The 14266-nt window shown below is 29.8% G+C and overlaps 1 protein-coding gene across 1 annotated transcript; it reads right to left on the bottom strand.

The window, feature by feature from the left end:
- Positions 1-1454: 1454 nt before the first annotated feature.
- Positions 1455-9055, bottom strand: LOC133698792 (protein LIGHT-DEPENDENT SHORT HYPOCOTYLS 10-like). The gene is made up of 2 exons (XM_062121859.1): positions 8328-9055; positions 1455-1880 (listed from the first exon to the last, which is right to left on the bottom strand). The coding sequence occupies exon 1, from the start codon at positions 8884-8886 to the stop codon at positions 8353-8355; it is 534 nt and encodes a 177-aa protein (XP_061977843.1). The 5' UTR covers positions 8887-9055; the 3' UTR covers positions 1455-1880; positions 8328-8352.
- Positions 9056-14266: the final 5211 nt, after the last annotated feature.

Below are 14266 nucleotides of genomic sequence, written 5' to 3' on the forward strand. Positions count from 1 at the left end.
TAGGATGAAAAAAAAAAACAATGATACTATAGATTGCTATAGTTATTTACCTAGTTGTTTTAGTGTGTGTGTGTGTGTATATATATTGTAATACTGATCAACTTTCTTGTACCTAATATTTGGCTCTTTCTGTTAGATAAAAAGTATTGGCTCTTTATATCAAGAAATTTATGGTGTATGCGGTACAATATTAATAAAATCCTCAGCATTCTCAATAAATAATAATAATAATAGGACTTTAACATATAAATTAAAACAATTTATTTAATATTTACCGATAAAGTCCTCTCAATATTTTAAGATAATTTATTTAGAGTTTGTGCTTTTATATACAATTATAAATTAAATTTTGTTAGGATAAATATTTTAAGTAACATTGATTTTTCTTTTTCCGTTTAATTGAAATATGGATTTTGGGCTTTATGATTTTATGAATATATTTAGTTAATGACTATGAAAATATTTATTTTCACCAAAGTAATTAAATTTTATATATATATATATATATATATGCGCGCGCTTGTTTTGTGTGCTTAACTAGTATTATAGGGTTTAGGTTTCATGATTTTATGAATATATTTTGTTAATGGAGTTTTTGAATTTATTGTTTCCAAGGAATTGCAAAAAAATATTCAACTTTTTAATATTGTTAAATATGTTTCTAAAAAGTTTGAGTGTTATGTATTTTTTAAATTTTGGATTAAAATTTCCTTCATAAGTTAATTTTTAATTATTTTAAAAAAATTAAATTTCAGGAAAAATAAACAAAGAAAAAAAATCTGGAAGAATATTCTATTGGAAAGTTAATTTGAGTGATTTTTTGCTGAAAATATTCCAATCAGAAATTAAACTTCTCGTGGAATTTCTGTGTTCCGAGTGAAATATTTTGTTTGAAAATATTATTTTTCAGGTAGTGCACTATGTGCTGGCATATCTAACTAATATTTTAGTTTAGATAATTTATAATCCATACGAAGAATCGACTAAAAGTGGGTTAGAGGAAGAAAGTATATTAGAGAGAAGCTGAGAGGAAATTGTTTATTGCTTATTAATTAGTTTTTGTTCCGTTAAAAAAAGATCGAGGATCAGACAATAACTTCCTACTTCAGTAATATGGCAGTCGACATTTGAGTTTTTCAAAAGTACAATTAGACTGAAAACAGAAAACGTACGCTGCCTTCACAATAAATCATTGTTGGGCATCTTGCGGTGTTATGTATGGTTTAGTGATCTATTCCGCCCTCTATCCTTGTGTAGCTGATAAATTAAGGTATGCATCTGGGGAGAAATCCAAGCTCCTCGTATCCTGGAATTAGATTGATTCGGATATATATCAACTCGTGGTAGAGTCTAAAATGGAGTACTGTATATATGCAGTGAAAGAAAAAGCAGTTAGCTAAAGATAAAAATTACTACATGTTCGCATATGCCGGAAATTAACTGAAGATTAAACATGAAGAAAAACTTGGTACTTTGGACAATTGAAGGATTACTAGTAAGTACAGATCATCTAATGAGAGGCAAGCCCAAAGCTACATTTTGGCAGAAGCTAAGAGCCATTTTCACCATTAGCTGAATTAAGACACTAGTTTTCTTCTGCAGCAAAGAAACAACAGAGCTGGACATATATTGTTAATGTCTTACTAATTAAGAAGTCGAGGATGTAGTAGAACAGTACGACTACAGTTTTAATTCCTATAAGCTAGGAATAGCTTCTTAGACCCACCTGCCAGGACAAGATTATTTAGAAGTAGGCTGTGATGTAACACTATCTGCAAAGAGAGAAGCTAGCTAGCTATATAATAAGTACTGAAGCAGAGGCTAGACCCCCAACATTTGCCTTTCTGGAACTTCATCTCCATTTGTCCTATTTTGTGATCCTGCAAAGATTAACAAAAAGCAAAATGTTACTGCCGTAATTCAAGATTAACAAGAAGCAAAAAGCATATACGTAATTGTTAAATCTGGTTAATTACTTCAGAACCTACACAACCTGCTCTATCGAGGCAATCACAGGCCTCCACTCATCCACTCCTAGTGACATTACCAGTTATCCAAGCATAAACTCTTTACCTGATTGAATCTAAGAAATTTCCCCTCATTGAGGACAATGTCTCAAGGCCAGAACATACAGCTTTAAATTTTGCACATAAGACCAAAAGCGAAAAAACAAACAAAGCAAAGAGTAACAGCTGAAGCTTCGAATTGCAGCTAAACAAAACCCAAAACAGCAATAAGAGTTGCCAATAAACTCCGAATTAGCTTAATTTATCTAATTCTAACAGTAACATGTTATCACATGTCATCTTGAGCGAATATATAGTAATATCTCTCAGATAATTAAGGGATCAATAGCATTTTCTATTTATAGAAACTTTGGTGGTATCCGAGCTCCAAACCTGGACTGCCCTACACAATCAAAATCATTTCATCAACCATAAATGTGTCTGTACACACACACACACACACACACACACACACACACTATCATCAAGTAAGTAATATAGAGAGAGGGATTAAGGGAGGGAGCTCTATCGTCCAAGGTTAAAGTTTTCGAGTATGTAAATAGAATTATAACAGTAAAAATCAAGTTAAAGAATAATAATAGTAATAATAAAAAGGAACAATCGCATACAAGAACATGTAGCAATCATCGAAGTTTAACAAAGTAATAGGCTGGAGAAGAAAAGCTCAACTTCTGTACGTATGACTGTTGATCAGAAGAGATTTAGTGGACGTTCGTAAGTGGACAGGCTTTCGAATTTGAACCAAACAACCCTATAATTAACTAACAGAAAATACAAAGCGAACTGTAACTTCGTCAAACAATAACTATTACCAAAAATCGTGAATTATACACTCTCTTGGAATTGATGTTATGCTTGAGTTTTCTTGCTTCGTTTCTCCCAGGTTTAGTAAAACGATATGTTTCCCTGAAGCCCTAATGAACTCCTCCGATACATGCATGTACACACGTACATTACAAAACCACTCAACAACTAGAAATAATTGTAAGCCTTTATTTCATCTTTCTAGTTAACTTATCAACTTCTTTGCAATGGTTTGACCCTTCGGGTAGGCGTCCATGACTCATACCCATATCATATAGTCAAAAGCCCATAAGAAGATTTCAGTAAACAATTTTCTTTTTCTTTTTTTTCTTCAAAGAAAAGTGTTTATCAGCCTAAACAACATTGTTTGGTTGTGCAGGCAATTAACATTCTTAGGGTTTATTGTTTTCCAAAACTCAGATTAATACTAATAACAATATCCTTTGACACACCGTAAGCAAATATGTAAAGTCTCAATCTGTACTTTCTAATGGAGGTATTGCTTAGTTTCTATCCGGTTTTGTTTTTTTAAAAAAGAAGAAAATGGAAAGCAAAATATTGGTCTAAAAAATTGTGTTTTTTTAGACAATTCTACTTCCATGCATGGCTGGATTAGGGCCTCAATGTGGAGGAGTCATTTGATAGAAGTTAATTATTAGAATGAACAGCCATTAAAAGTTTGAAATTTGGAGTATGAAAATGAAAATGAAAGTTTTTTTTTTTTTTGAAGTTAGTTGAAAGAAATAAAAATGAAAGTGGAAATAAGAATGAAAATTAATATATTATTCTTATGAAAAGAGCTATAAATGAAAATTAGAAACGATAATAAGATTAATTTTTCCAAAGAATGATATAGGATTGCTATTGAGTACATATCAGCGTTTGAGCTTTTCAATTTTTTCTATTTAGGTTTCAGTATTTTTATTTTTATTACTTGCATGTTTAGATTTTCAAATTTATCTGCCCAAGTAGTTTTGTTAGTTTTCGTCTATTGCATAGGAACGTGCCATATTGACATGTTTGCCGATTGTGAATGAAGTTTTTAATTTATTTGTAATTTAATTTCCATCTATTTTTTATTGTATTTTTAATTTCAAATATTTATCAATAATGTGTTTTTGTTGCATTTCATTAGTTAATTGCAAATTTTCACGTTATTGGTCCAATATACATAATTGTGAGTGTCATATTTGAACATGTAAAAAAAGAAAAAAAAGTTGAAAAAATAAGTTTATTGCTTTGTAAACTAAAATTGAAGAAATCCACCTTTTAGTTGTTTATGGTATTATTATGATAATGTTTTTGTTGGATTTCATTATTATGATTTCACTTTGTATTTCAGGGCTGAGTTGGTCTTGATGATTGGCCATAAATAAAAGCAATTAAATGGTGGTGTGAGTTTTACCATGAAGAAGTTTGATATGGATTTGTATTTTATTTATTTTTTTGTTCAATGGAATTGAAAGAGTTTATTGAGAAAGTACTAAGAGTTTTACAAAGTATACAACTTTTTTATGTAATGAAAATAATTCAATTTATTAGTTTTTTGAGTTGGATATTTATTTAATTGGTAAGAAATTGAAGGAAATTAAATGAATATAAATTCTTTTAAGTTCTTTTTTAAGAATTATTTTTATTTTTTATGTGATCAAACATGGCATAAGGATGGGAAGTGAATGTTGAGTGAAAACATCACCAATAATCTAATTTTTCTTATATATATATATATATATATATATATATATAAAACTCAATTGATAAATTTTCTAAATTATTAATGCATAAATAATAAAAATATAAAAGATTAAATAACAAAGACAGAAACACATAATTAGAAACCAATTCAAAGGTGATGCATTCTTAAAAACATAACAACATTACTATATGTCAATTCAATAGTTAACTCATCATCATTATCATCATCACACACATATATCAATATCACATAACAAAAATATTTATCTAAAAATATTTGAACAACTGCATGCTTAAATGAAAAAAATAACAACTCAAAATCTAAAATGGAACAAATTTAAAATTTTAGACACTAAATATACATATATTTTTCTTTTTTTCTTTATATGTATATAACAAACATTATCACATCAATATTACCACCTTAATAGTACTCTCCTTCTGCTGTGGAGCTAGTATTAAACTTTTTTAAAAAAAAACATAAATATTATTTATTATAATCATTATGATTTTTACCATCACCAACCAAATCACTCCAAAACCATTTTAATTAATATAGTGAAACCTATTATTTCCACCTTATATTTTCATCAATTTGTCAAAAAACCCTCCCTGTTATTATTAGATTATTAGAGAATAATATATAAACTATTTAAAAAAAATTATATTTTCAGAATAAAATAATTGTTTCACATAGTATTAGAATATCAATAATTAAATGATCATGAAATTAAATATTACTACCTTCATTATTTTCTAATTATTATTAAGTCAACACAATATAGTGGTATTTTATATAAATTTCAAGATCAAATAACTTTTAGAAAGAAATAATATTACAAAATCATATAAAAATTATTTTTTAGACCAATGATCAATTCAGCCTATTGAACATCTATATTTTTCATTTCATCCAATTAAGTACAATTATTCATTTCATTAAATTCCTTTTAGGTGTTGTCTAAACTCTTTTTCCAAGGAAATTAAATATCCATGCACTTTTAATTAATTAATATCATATCTTCAATTATTATCAAACAAAAAAACAAAAAAATACGCATCTTCATGTAAAGTTATTATTCTAACCTTTTTATTCATTCATCTTAATATTATTGTCCACACCACCCTTCCTATTGAGTAGGGTTATTTATTTATTTATTTATTTTAGATAAATTGTACTTAATTGATTAACAATACAAGTGCTCAATTGACCACAAAAGGGATTTTTTAATAACGAATTGATAAAAATTCAAGATGGAAATAGAGGGTTTAGCTCAATCATCAAAGTGTAATAGCTCAATTATCAATTTTATAAACAAGATTTGACTCAAGGATTGAAGTTTTGTGATTAAGAATTTATTTTGCCTATCCAAATGGATGGATGGATCGAGATAGCAGTAGTGAGTTTAATGGATAAAAAGTAATGTGTGTTCTTGAGAGTCAATAATTATAATCATTGCAGTATAAAAGAAGAAGAAGCAATCACTATAGTTGTGGTAAGGGTATCAAATATGCTAAAGAATCATCTATATTTAATAGCTTAAATTTTTATGTGAAATATTAAAAAATAATTTATAATAATTTTTTGATATATTTTTCTGAATAAAAATTTTTTAAACTTGAAACTTATACAGACTTATATTATTTTATAATTAATTTTTATTTTTCTCTAACAAGATACGATAGTAAGGCCATAAAACTTTGAACTTCACAGCAAAATTAATGCCTTTTGTTTGTGGCATGATGTACTGAGGTTAGTCTCATTCATATACATGGAAGTAAATGTCCATGGGAAATGAATTCAAGAAAACCAATCTATGCGACTCAGCTATAAGCTAATTTTGAATGTCATTTAACATGTTCTTACCTTCAACTCCTAAAACCGTAAGACGTCCCCTATATTAGGTTTGTTCAGAAATTAACTAATTAAAGCATTAATTAACATAAAAAAAACAGGAAAATTAATTTTTGATTTAGGGTTACCGTACTTGATTTCCAAGATTAATGTAATGCAGAATATCCATTTCCGTTCTAAAACAAACTCTTATAAATGAAATTGATTACAAATTCAAGAATAGCTTGTTTGCAAATATTACTTTCGCATTTGAGATTGGAAAAGCAAATTTTATTTTGTTACTGAAAGATGGAGATTTTAAAAGCACACATAAGTCACTTTCCAAGAGACATTGTGGAAACTGTAATATACTAACAGAAACAACAAATCGTTAATTAGGATATAAGGTTTAAATTAAAAGTATATATATATAATCCTTGCCACAACTATGGCGATTGCTTCTTCTTCTACTGTAATGACTATCACATTGTCGATTCTCAACCACGCACATCACTCCGTATCCATTAAACTCACCATTACTAGACATCTCCTGAAAATTAACTCGATCCATCCATCTATTTGGATAGGCAAAATAAATCCCTAATCACAAAACTTCAATCCTTGAGTCAAATCATGCTTATGAAATCTGGTTTAAGGGAGATCAAACCTTATATGATCCCAACAAACACTTTTTACACAATCTTTGAGAATTCGTGAAGACAAATAGTGGGTAGTGATCAAGAGACTTTACTTTGGATTAAGAGACGTAGCATGCTTGATACTTTGTTTATTATCTCAGAGGAACAAGTAAGTTAATTTTCATAACAAATGTGCTAATAAGGAAGTTCCTCAGGACTAAAATTCAAGATCGCCTGCTTTTGAAATAAAAAAGATTCTTTATTTTCATATATTTCAGTTTTTTGTTCTCAAACAAATTAATTTCAGGGAATGCAAATGAATGTGATGAAATGCGGACAACCATCCATTCAAATCTATAGAAGACAATAATGCAGTGTACAACACTTCCTAGGACAGACATCATATGTGCTGACTCATAAATTTACCAGCGTACCTGCTTTCACAGATCTCCCTCAAGCATTTTTTGAGATTTCTGGCTATTAACAAGACTAATGGTTTTTTATAATGAAAGCACATACACATAAAAATACAAGATTTTGGTTCCACAACAAGAAAAGTAATAAAAAATAATAGTTGGGAGTTTAAATATTATGAGACTATAATTATGCATGTTAAATCCCAACGTCAATGTGTATAAAAATCACATGCAACGTATGACATATCACATGATGGTCATTCGAATCATGGGGAGCAAAAAATCACGCAGAATCACAAAAGAGGCAAAACAAGGCAAAAAGTAAAACAGGCTGCGAAATTTATTTAATCCAATTTGGAAACAGCACCTGAACAGTGTTTTATAGCGTGATGTGAGAGAGAGAGGGGGAGAGGGGGGGGGGGGGGGGGGAACAGACTACTATTCTCCCTCCTCTCCAATAATGGTAGTTGATGTATTCTTGAAATAATAAATAAGGGTAAAAGCTGTTCAGGTAAATTTTTCATTTAACTAGAGAGTTGTTTCATCTTGCACAGTCTTGAAAGTGATATCAGATTAGGGTTTTGGAATGTGGGTTTAGGGTTTATGACAGAAAACGAAAAACTCCACACAAACTAGTTTCCGTATGTCATGAAGCCTTTCAATGTATTGGAAGTCCAATCAATCACTGCCGTTCGACATCCTTCTACCACCAGACGTACGCTATATGTCTTAACTCAGCCATACCATTTTCAAGAATTGATTAAGTTTTACCTGGTTATTTGCTTGCCGTGTAGTTAAATTAAAGATACATTTATATTTAGCCAGTCTTGCTATAAGATTTTCTAAACTAAGCACAAGATTGGTATATATGTATTTAAATGTTATGTATGATCTGGAGAAAAAAAATAATTACCATTTATCGGAAGAAGCCAAAGGACTTAAGCTGTCTGCATCGAAGGCTTTGCTTCGTCTCTTGGCCTTATTTGAGTCTTCTTCTTCTTCTTCTTCTTGTAAGGAATCCCTCTTGCCTTAGCTTGACACTCTTTCACTTCACGCAAATAAACCCGAATAGCTCCATTTCCAAAGGGGTTAGTCTCCGCTGATCCTCCATGCTCCTCAAAAGCTGCTCGAAGGCGTCCGATTAGGGCATCAAGGCTCCCCCAAGCTTGCCTTAGAGGGCATGTACAAGGAGCAGGAGGATCAGGTTGTCCAAAGAAGACGCACCCATGTAGATGAACCTTAGTCTTGCCAAACTGATCAAGATACCGAAGGAAATCAAGCACATGATTGCAATTACACTGAGATAATGAAACTGGGGGTCTCTGATTCTTCAAGTACTGTCCGAAAGTGTTCCAGTCTCGCCGTTTCTGCGACTCATACCGGCTCAAAGGAGCTGATTGAAGCTGGTGGTGATCGCCTCCAGATCGCGAAGAGCCTTCAGCAGAATCTTTAGGCCTTTGATCACCTGACATGATTAATTTCTTTTGCAGAGAAAATGATGAAGACTATTTTGACAAGAATTGAAATTAAGAAAACGGGTGGGTGATGGAGAAAGAAGGAAAGAAAAGAGATGAAAGAAGAATAGTGTGATTGTGCAGTGGGGGGGAAGCTTAGGTCTCATGAGGAGACATGAATGGGCCCTATGAAGGTGCTTTTGTTCTCTTTTTCTTCCTCTCGTCCAATTAGCAACAATTTTGATTTCTTTTCCTTTAATGACACTATTTTGCACTAACTATATTTTTAAAATAAGATTTACAATTATTAACCCATTGCTATCATCAATACAATCATCACCATCATTTTCATTTGAATTTCGATCATTGCTACTGTGTGTATGTGCTTAATGGCTAATCAGTCGGTGCAGTAGTCAGAATTAACAACTCTGTTTAACTCGCGTGTGTGTGTGTAATATTTGAAGTGACGAGGTTGAAATCGCATCTAGAAAAATGTATTATTGATCCACGAAGTTTTAGCTAGTGAAGAAAATTATTACCCACCATCAACTAGTAAAGTAAAGACGACCAGGCAACAATCCAGGATATGGTATTTAATTTAGTGGAATTGCTGATGTATTCTTTCTTTATTAATATTAATGGTATCAATATGTTCTGTCCTTATCTTCCATCCTTGTTTTTCAAATTTTACATGAGTAACACACAAAAATTCAGCTGGCCATAAGAGATACTAATAAATCATGTTTTGAATTTCTGAGCCCATTTCTTTGTCAGGTTTTTCAGTGCATAATTATGCAAGGGTGAAATGACACATACACATGAACATGCATGTGTAGATGTATCGAATTAAAACGGATAACATTCATAGCAGGTTTTTTGTTTTTCGTTTTTTTATAAAGAAATTAGGGTGCTGGCTTGTGCAAGAAAATACAAGTTCAATGGGATGCTAGGCCTACCAGCTAGCTGCCTTTCAATTGCTTGATTTTGGAGGCAACATTTTGAGTCAAAAGTTCGAAATTGAAAAAAGTTATTTTTGGCCTTTGAAAACGAGGAAGATAGCGCCGATGGGATTTTCCGTTTATACGGGGGTCCAAAATAATAAGCATAGTTTTACACATACAATTACATATTTGAAATAACTCAAAGCTCTTGGTTATTTATCGATCAAAGGAAAAAAAATCTCGATGCTCTTCCCAAAATTGTGTTTGTGATAAATTTTGTTCAAGGTTAAATTTGTTAGTATACATGTTCTATATAGAGTAAATATAAGAATATAATGTAATATAGTAGAGTTATTAAAGTTATTGATCATCATAAGATTTAAATATTTTAAATTAAGTAAACCTAGATTTAATTATTAAATTCGATGCGATAATAAAACTATTAAGGTCCAATGGCTTAGTAATGATTTGAGGATCCAATCCATAGAGTATAAATTGCAAGTGAGAGCTTCATTATTGACAGCCAATTATATATTAAATTCCAATCAAGTTTTCAAATCTCCACCATTCTTAGAATTTAAACTTGAGACTTTCAAATAAAAATCGAAAATCTAAACTACTGGATATCCTTATGTGGTATTCAATTTCCAAAGTCAAAGATACTATAATGCGTTATATATTATATTACGAAGATGTAATGCAATTATAGTGGCCTTAACTTTTTTAATTTAAGAAGCCAAGACACATGAACTTAATAAAGATGAACAGCCCAGAAAAATGTAGACTTGTACTATGGCTAGATGAACAGTCCAGAAATACAGCAAAGCTAGGGAATAGGTTCGTGTTTGATCTAGGGTAGAGTGATTTGGGATGCCCAGTTGCAAAAAGAAAAAAGAAAAAAGAAAAAAGAGTAGACATACTCTATAATTATGTTGCAAGGATTGACTTGGCGGCCATTTGTGTCTGATGGTTAGGGCTCTCAAACTCCAACAGCGCACCGTATCAAGGTAAGGAAATTCTCCATATTAATGTAAATATTTAGACTGGAAGAATAATTCCTTTATATTGAAAATAAGTTGAAAACACAAGACACTGAAAAGAAGGATTGATAAAAATTAGAGAGACATATTTGCAAGATGGGTCCGAGCCGCAGAATATGGCACTGATGAATCATAGTGTTCTTTTGGAGGACAGTGCCCTCTGTACAAGTTGTTTCGCAATTCAGAGTGGCTCTCTCGCTGAGCTTCGTACTCTATGATATGCGCACATCATTAACAAATATGGATATTTCTACTAATTTGTACATATATTTTATTTACAAGAAAGGGTCATCGAATGCAACTACACCACCCAAAACTTTCCCTGTCGGCAATCTCATTTCTTCACAGAACTAGGAAAGGGAGGGATATATACCACTAGATAATAAACTAGTTACCTCGATGGTTGGTTGGCCAAGTAAATTGATCACTTTTCTATATTATTATATTTTATAAGTTCACTTTTCTTATAATAGAGAGAAATTTCATATAGAAATTAAAAAAAAATTGATGGATGTGATACAGCAAAGGACCAGGTAAACTAAGATTTGTTGATTTTACTGTACAAAATACTCTTTACTAGGATTATATTTTTAATTTTTTCAACTTTTTTTTCAAATATTTACTTTTTTCAATTGCATCGTTATAGATTAAGTTAAATAGTATTTCAAGCTCATAATTTATTTTTAATTGTGTTTTTTAAAGTTTTTAAAATGATAAAAAATTAGTCAAGCACACGCCTCACCTTATTTCTAATAAGCTAGGTGTGTTAGGCACTTATGCTTGTTGCCTTGACTATTTTGTGATTTTTTATGCATTTCAATCTAATTTTTTTAATTAATTTATTTAGAATATACTACATGTATTTAAAAAAAAAACTGTTTTCAAATTTATTTCCTTTAGAATCAGTCCCTAGGTTCGAATAAGGAGAGAGAGGGTAGCTGAAAAATGATAGATAAGATAAAAAATAAACATTTGGATAACCATATTTTAACAATAAAAATTGATCTTTCTTGGTATCAATGACTTCGTTTTCTTGAGACGAGTTCAATGGTCATGTCGTTTCCTATAAAAATATTGAAAAAATAGACCATGGTCCATTTAGTTTTTTAAAATTCGGTTGATTTTAATTTTTCTTAAAGTGACTTTAAAGATTTTTTGGCAGGGAATGAGTTTATCAAGGTATTTACAGTGTTTATGAGATATTTCCATGTAAAAATTAGTTGGAAAACAGTTTTCTAAAGCCTAAAATATTGACTCTAATATTCTAGTCACTAAGAATGACTGAAAAATAATCAATCACGTGATAGATTGTTTGCCACAACAAGCGACCTATCACCTATTATAAAAACAATGAGCCATAAACTCCTTAAAAAAAAATCATGCACATGCCCATCCTTTTTGTAATGTGTCAAGAGTGTTAAACACCAATGCTTATTGCCTGATGTATTTTGTGTTTTCTATTTTTCTTATTATGAATTTCAACCAAATTTTTCTTAAATTAATTAAGAGTATATTTTAGATTTTATTTCCTTAAATATCATTCAATTTTTTTTACTTTGTTTTTGTAATAAGATTGTAGTAGTGTTTTAAAAAAATTAGCACGTGTTATTTTTGTGTAACCAATAATGTTTGCTTCTTTTTTTTTTTATTGGGTTGCTTTCACGCTAGAATCTATTTTTACTTATCATATAATTATAAAAGATGGTTTAAGAAAAAAAATTATTAAACCCAGTCAATTTAATGACCGAGACATAGATTTGATAGGTTAACCAAGGTTAACTTAGATAGATTCAAGATCTTGTTGCCTTAACATTTTAAGAAAAAAATTTCATCTTAATTGCCTTTAAAATTGCCAAGACAATCAAGTCACATCAAATCAAATATATTAATTTGCAGTTGTTTTCTCGGCTTTACAGCTTAATATTTAGTTAGCATTAATAGTTTATTTTTTATATTTATTAATGCATATGACCCTCAATTTATTTTATTTAACATGCATATCATGTTTGAGTTTACAAATAATATTTTATTTGTTGTTAAAAACAAGTTAGCAATACCAAAATATTATTGTATGTAAAAGAAAACACTTGCATCACCCCATGACATAGCGTGATTCAATTAAATAGTAGTTGAACTATTTAATTATTAATTGAAAACAAATGAACCAATTATCTATAGTTTTAATTGATTATTTGGGTTCTTAAATGGTCACATGTATTTTTGCCCTCATTTGAGCATGTTCAAATATAGAGCTACTAACTGATGGTGAAGATAAAATTTTATTTGCTTGTATGCATTACTAAAATCCTACATAAAACATTAGTAATTAGTCGAATTATATTTTTTATTATTTTATTTTATTTTATTTATAAATTTTAAAAATAATGGTATTGTAATTTTCTTAAACCTAATTTTGTCAAGTCAACTTTTTTAGACCACAATTTGGCTAGTAAATTGTGATTTTCTTAGTATTTTAGGTAAATAAAATTAATAGGATAATGAGTAGAAATTTTAGGTTATATGTAGAAATCTTAGTAAAGTTATCATTCAGATTTTTGGTTTGGAAAAAAAACTTGAGTTGTTTGATTGGAAAAATAAATAATGAAACGGAAAAATAAATTTAGGTAATTACTCAAAATTAAAATATTTCATTTAAATTAAATAAATGTTCATCCCTATGTTTGAAATCATTTTTGGGATCTGCTTGCATTTTTTGCCTTTTTTCTCTAAGTAAAACATGTTTCTCTAACATTTTCTACTCTCTATCCTAAGTTCCAACCATTAGATAAGTGTATGATAATCGTGATTTTTCTCGATACCTTTTCTAATCACTATAAATAGAGAGCATTACTTAGTAGTTTATATTAATCTTTCAAACTCATAGACTAAAATTAGAACCCAACACTTCAAACTTATCTACTCTTCAATGTTTAAAGAGATCAATCAATGCAAATCTAGCACTAAACCAAGTCCTCAAATCATTTAAAGATGCTTCTCAATCATGCGTCCAAAATTATCAGAAAAAATAACAATAATATATAGAGTTAAGGAGTAAAAAGATCACGATCCTAGCAAAAGATTTCCAAAGCCTAAAGAAAAGGTATGCCACTAAATCATTATTAAAATTTATTAATATTGTTATAATGTTCATATGATTTTATTGTTTTTATTTTATGAAAAGGATAAAGGGATGTTAAAAAAAGGGTTTATGCTCAAATTTTTAACATTAAAAGTCTTCAAAAACTTAGCTATTCTTATATGCTTTTGTGTTTAAATGATTGGGGTAAAGTTTTATTTATAGTGATAGGATAAGGAATCTAACACTAATGATGGTTCCTAACTGATCTAAGAATTGAAGATGAGAGTAGGGAGAATATTAGAGCAAACAAAACTCTTACAGATCTAAAATAATATGCT

Source organism: Populus nigra, chromosome 7 (assembly GCF_951802175.1).
Source record: "Populus nigra chromosome 7, ddPopNigr1.1, whole genome shotgun sequence".
NCBI lineage: Eukaryota > Viridiplantae > Streptophyta > Magnoliopsida > Malpighiales > Salicaceae > Populus > Populus nigra.

Coding starts and splice junctions, on each gene's coding strand:
- LOC133698792 (XM_062121859.1), bottom strand. CDS start 8,886: ATGTCAGGTGATCAAAGGCCTAAAGATTCTGCTGAAGGCTCTTCGCGA.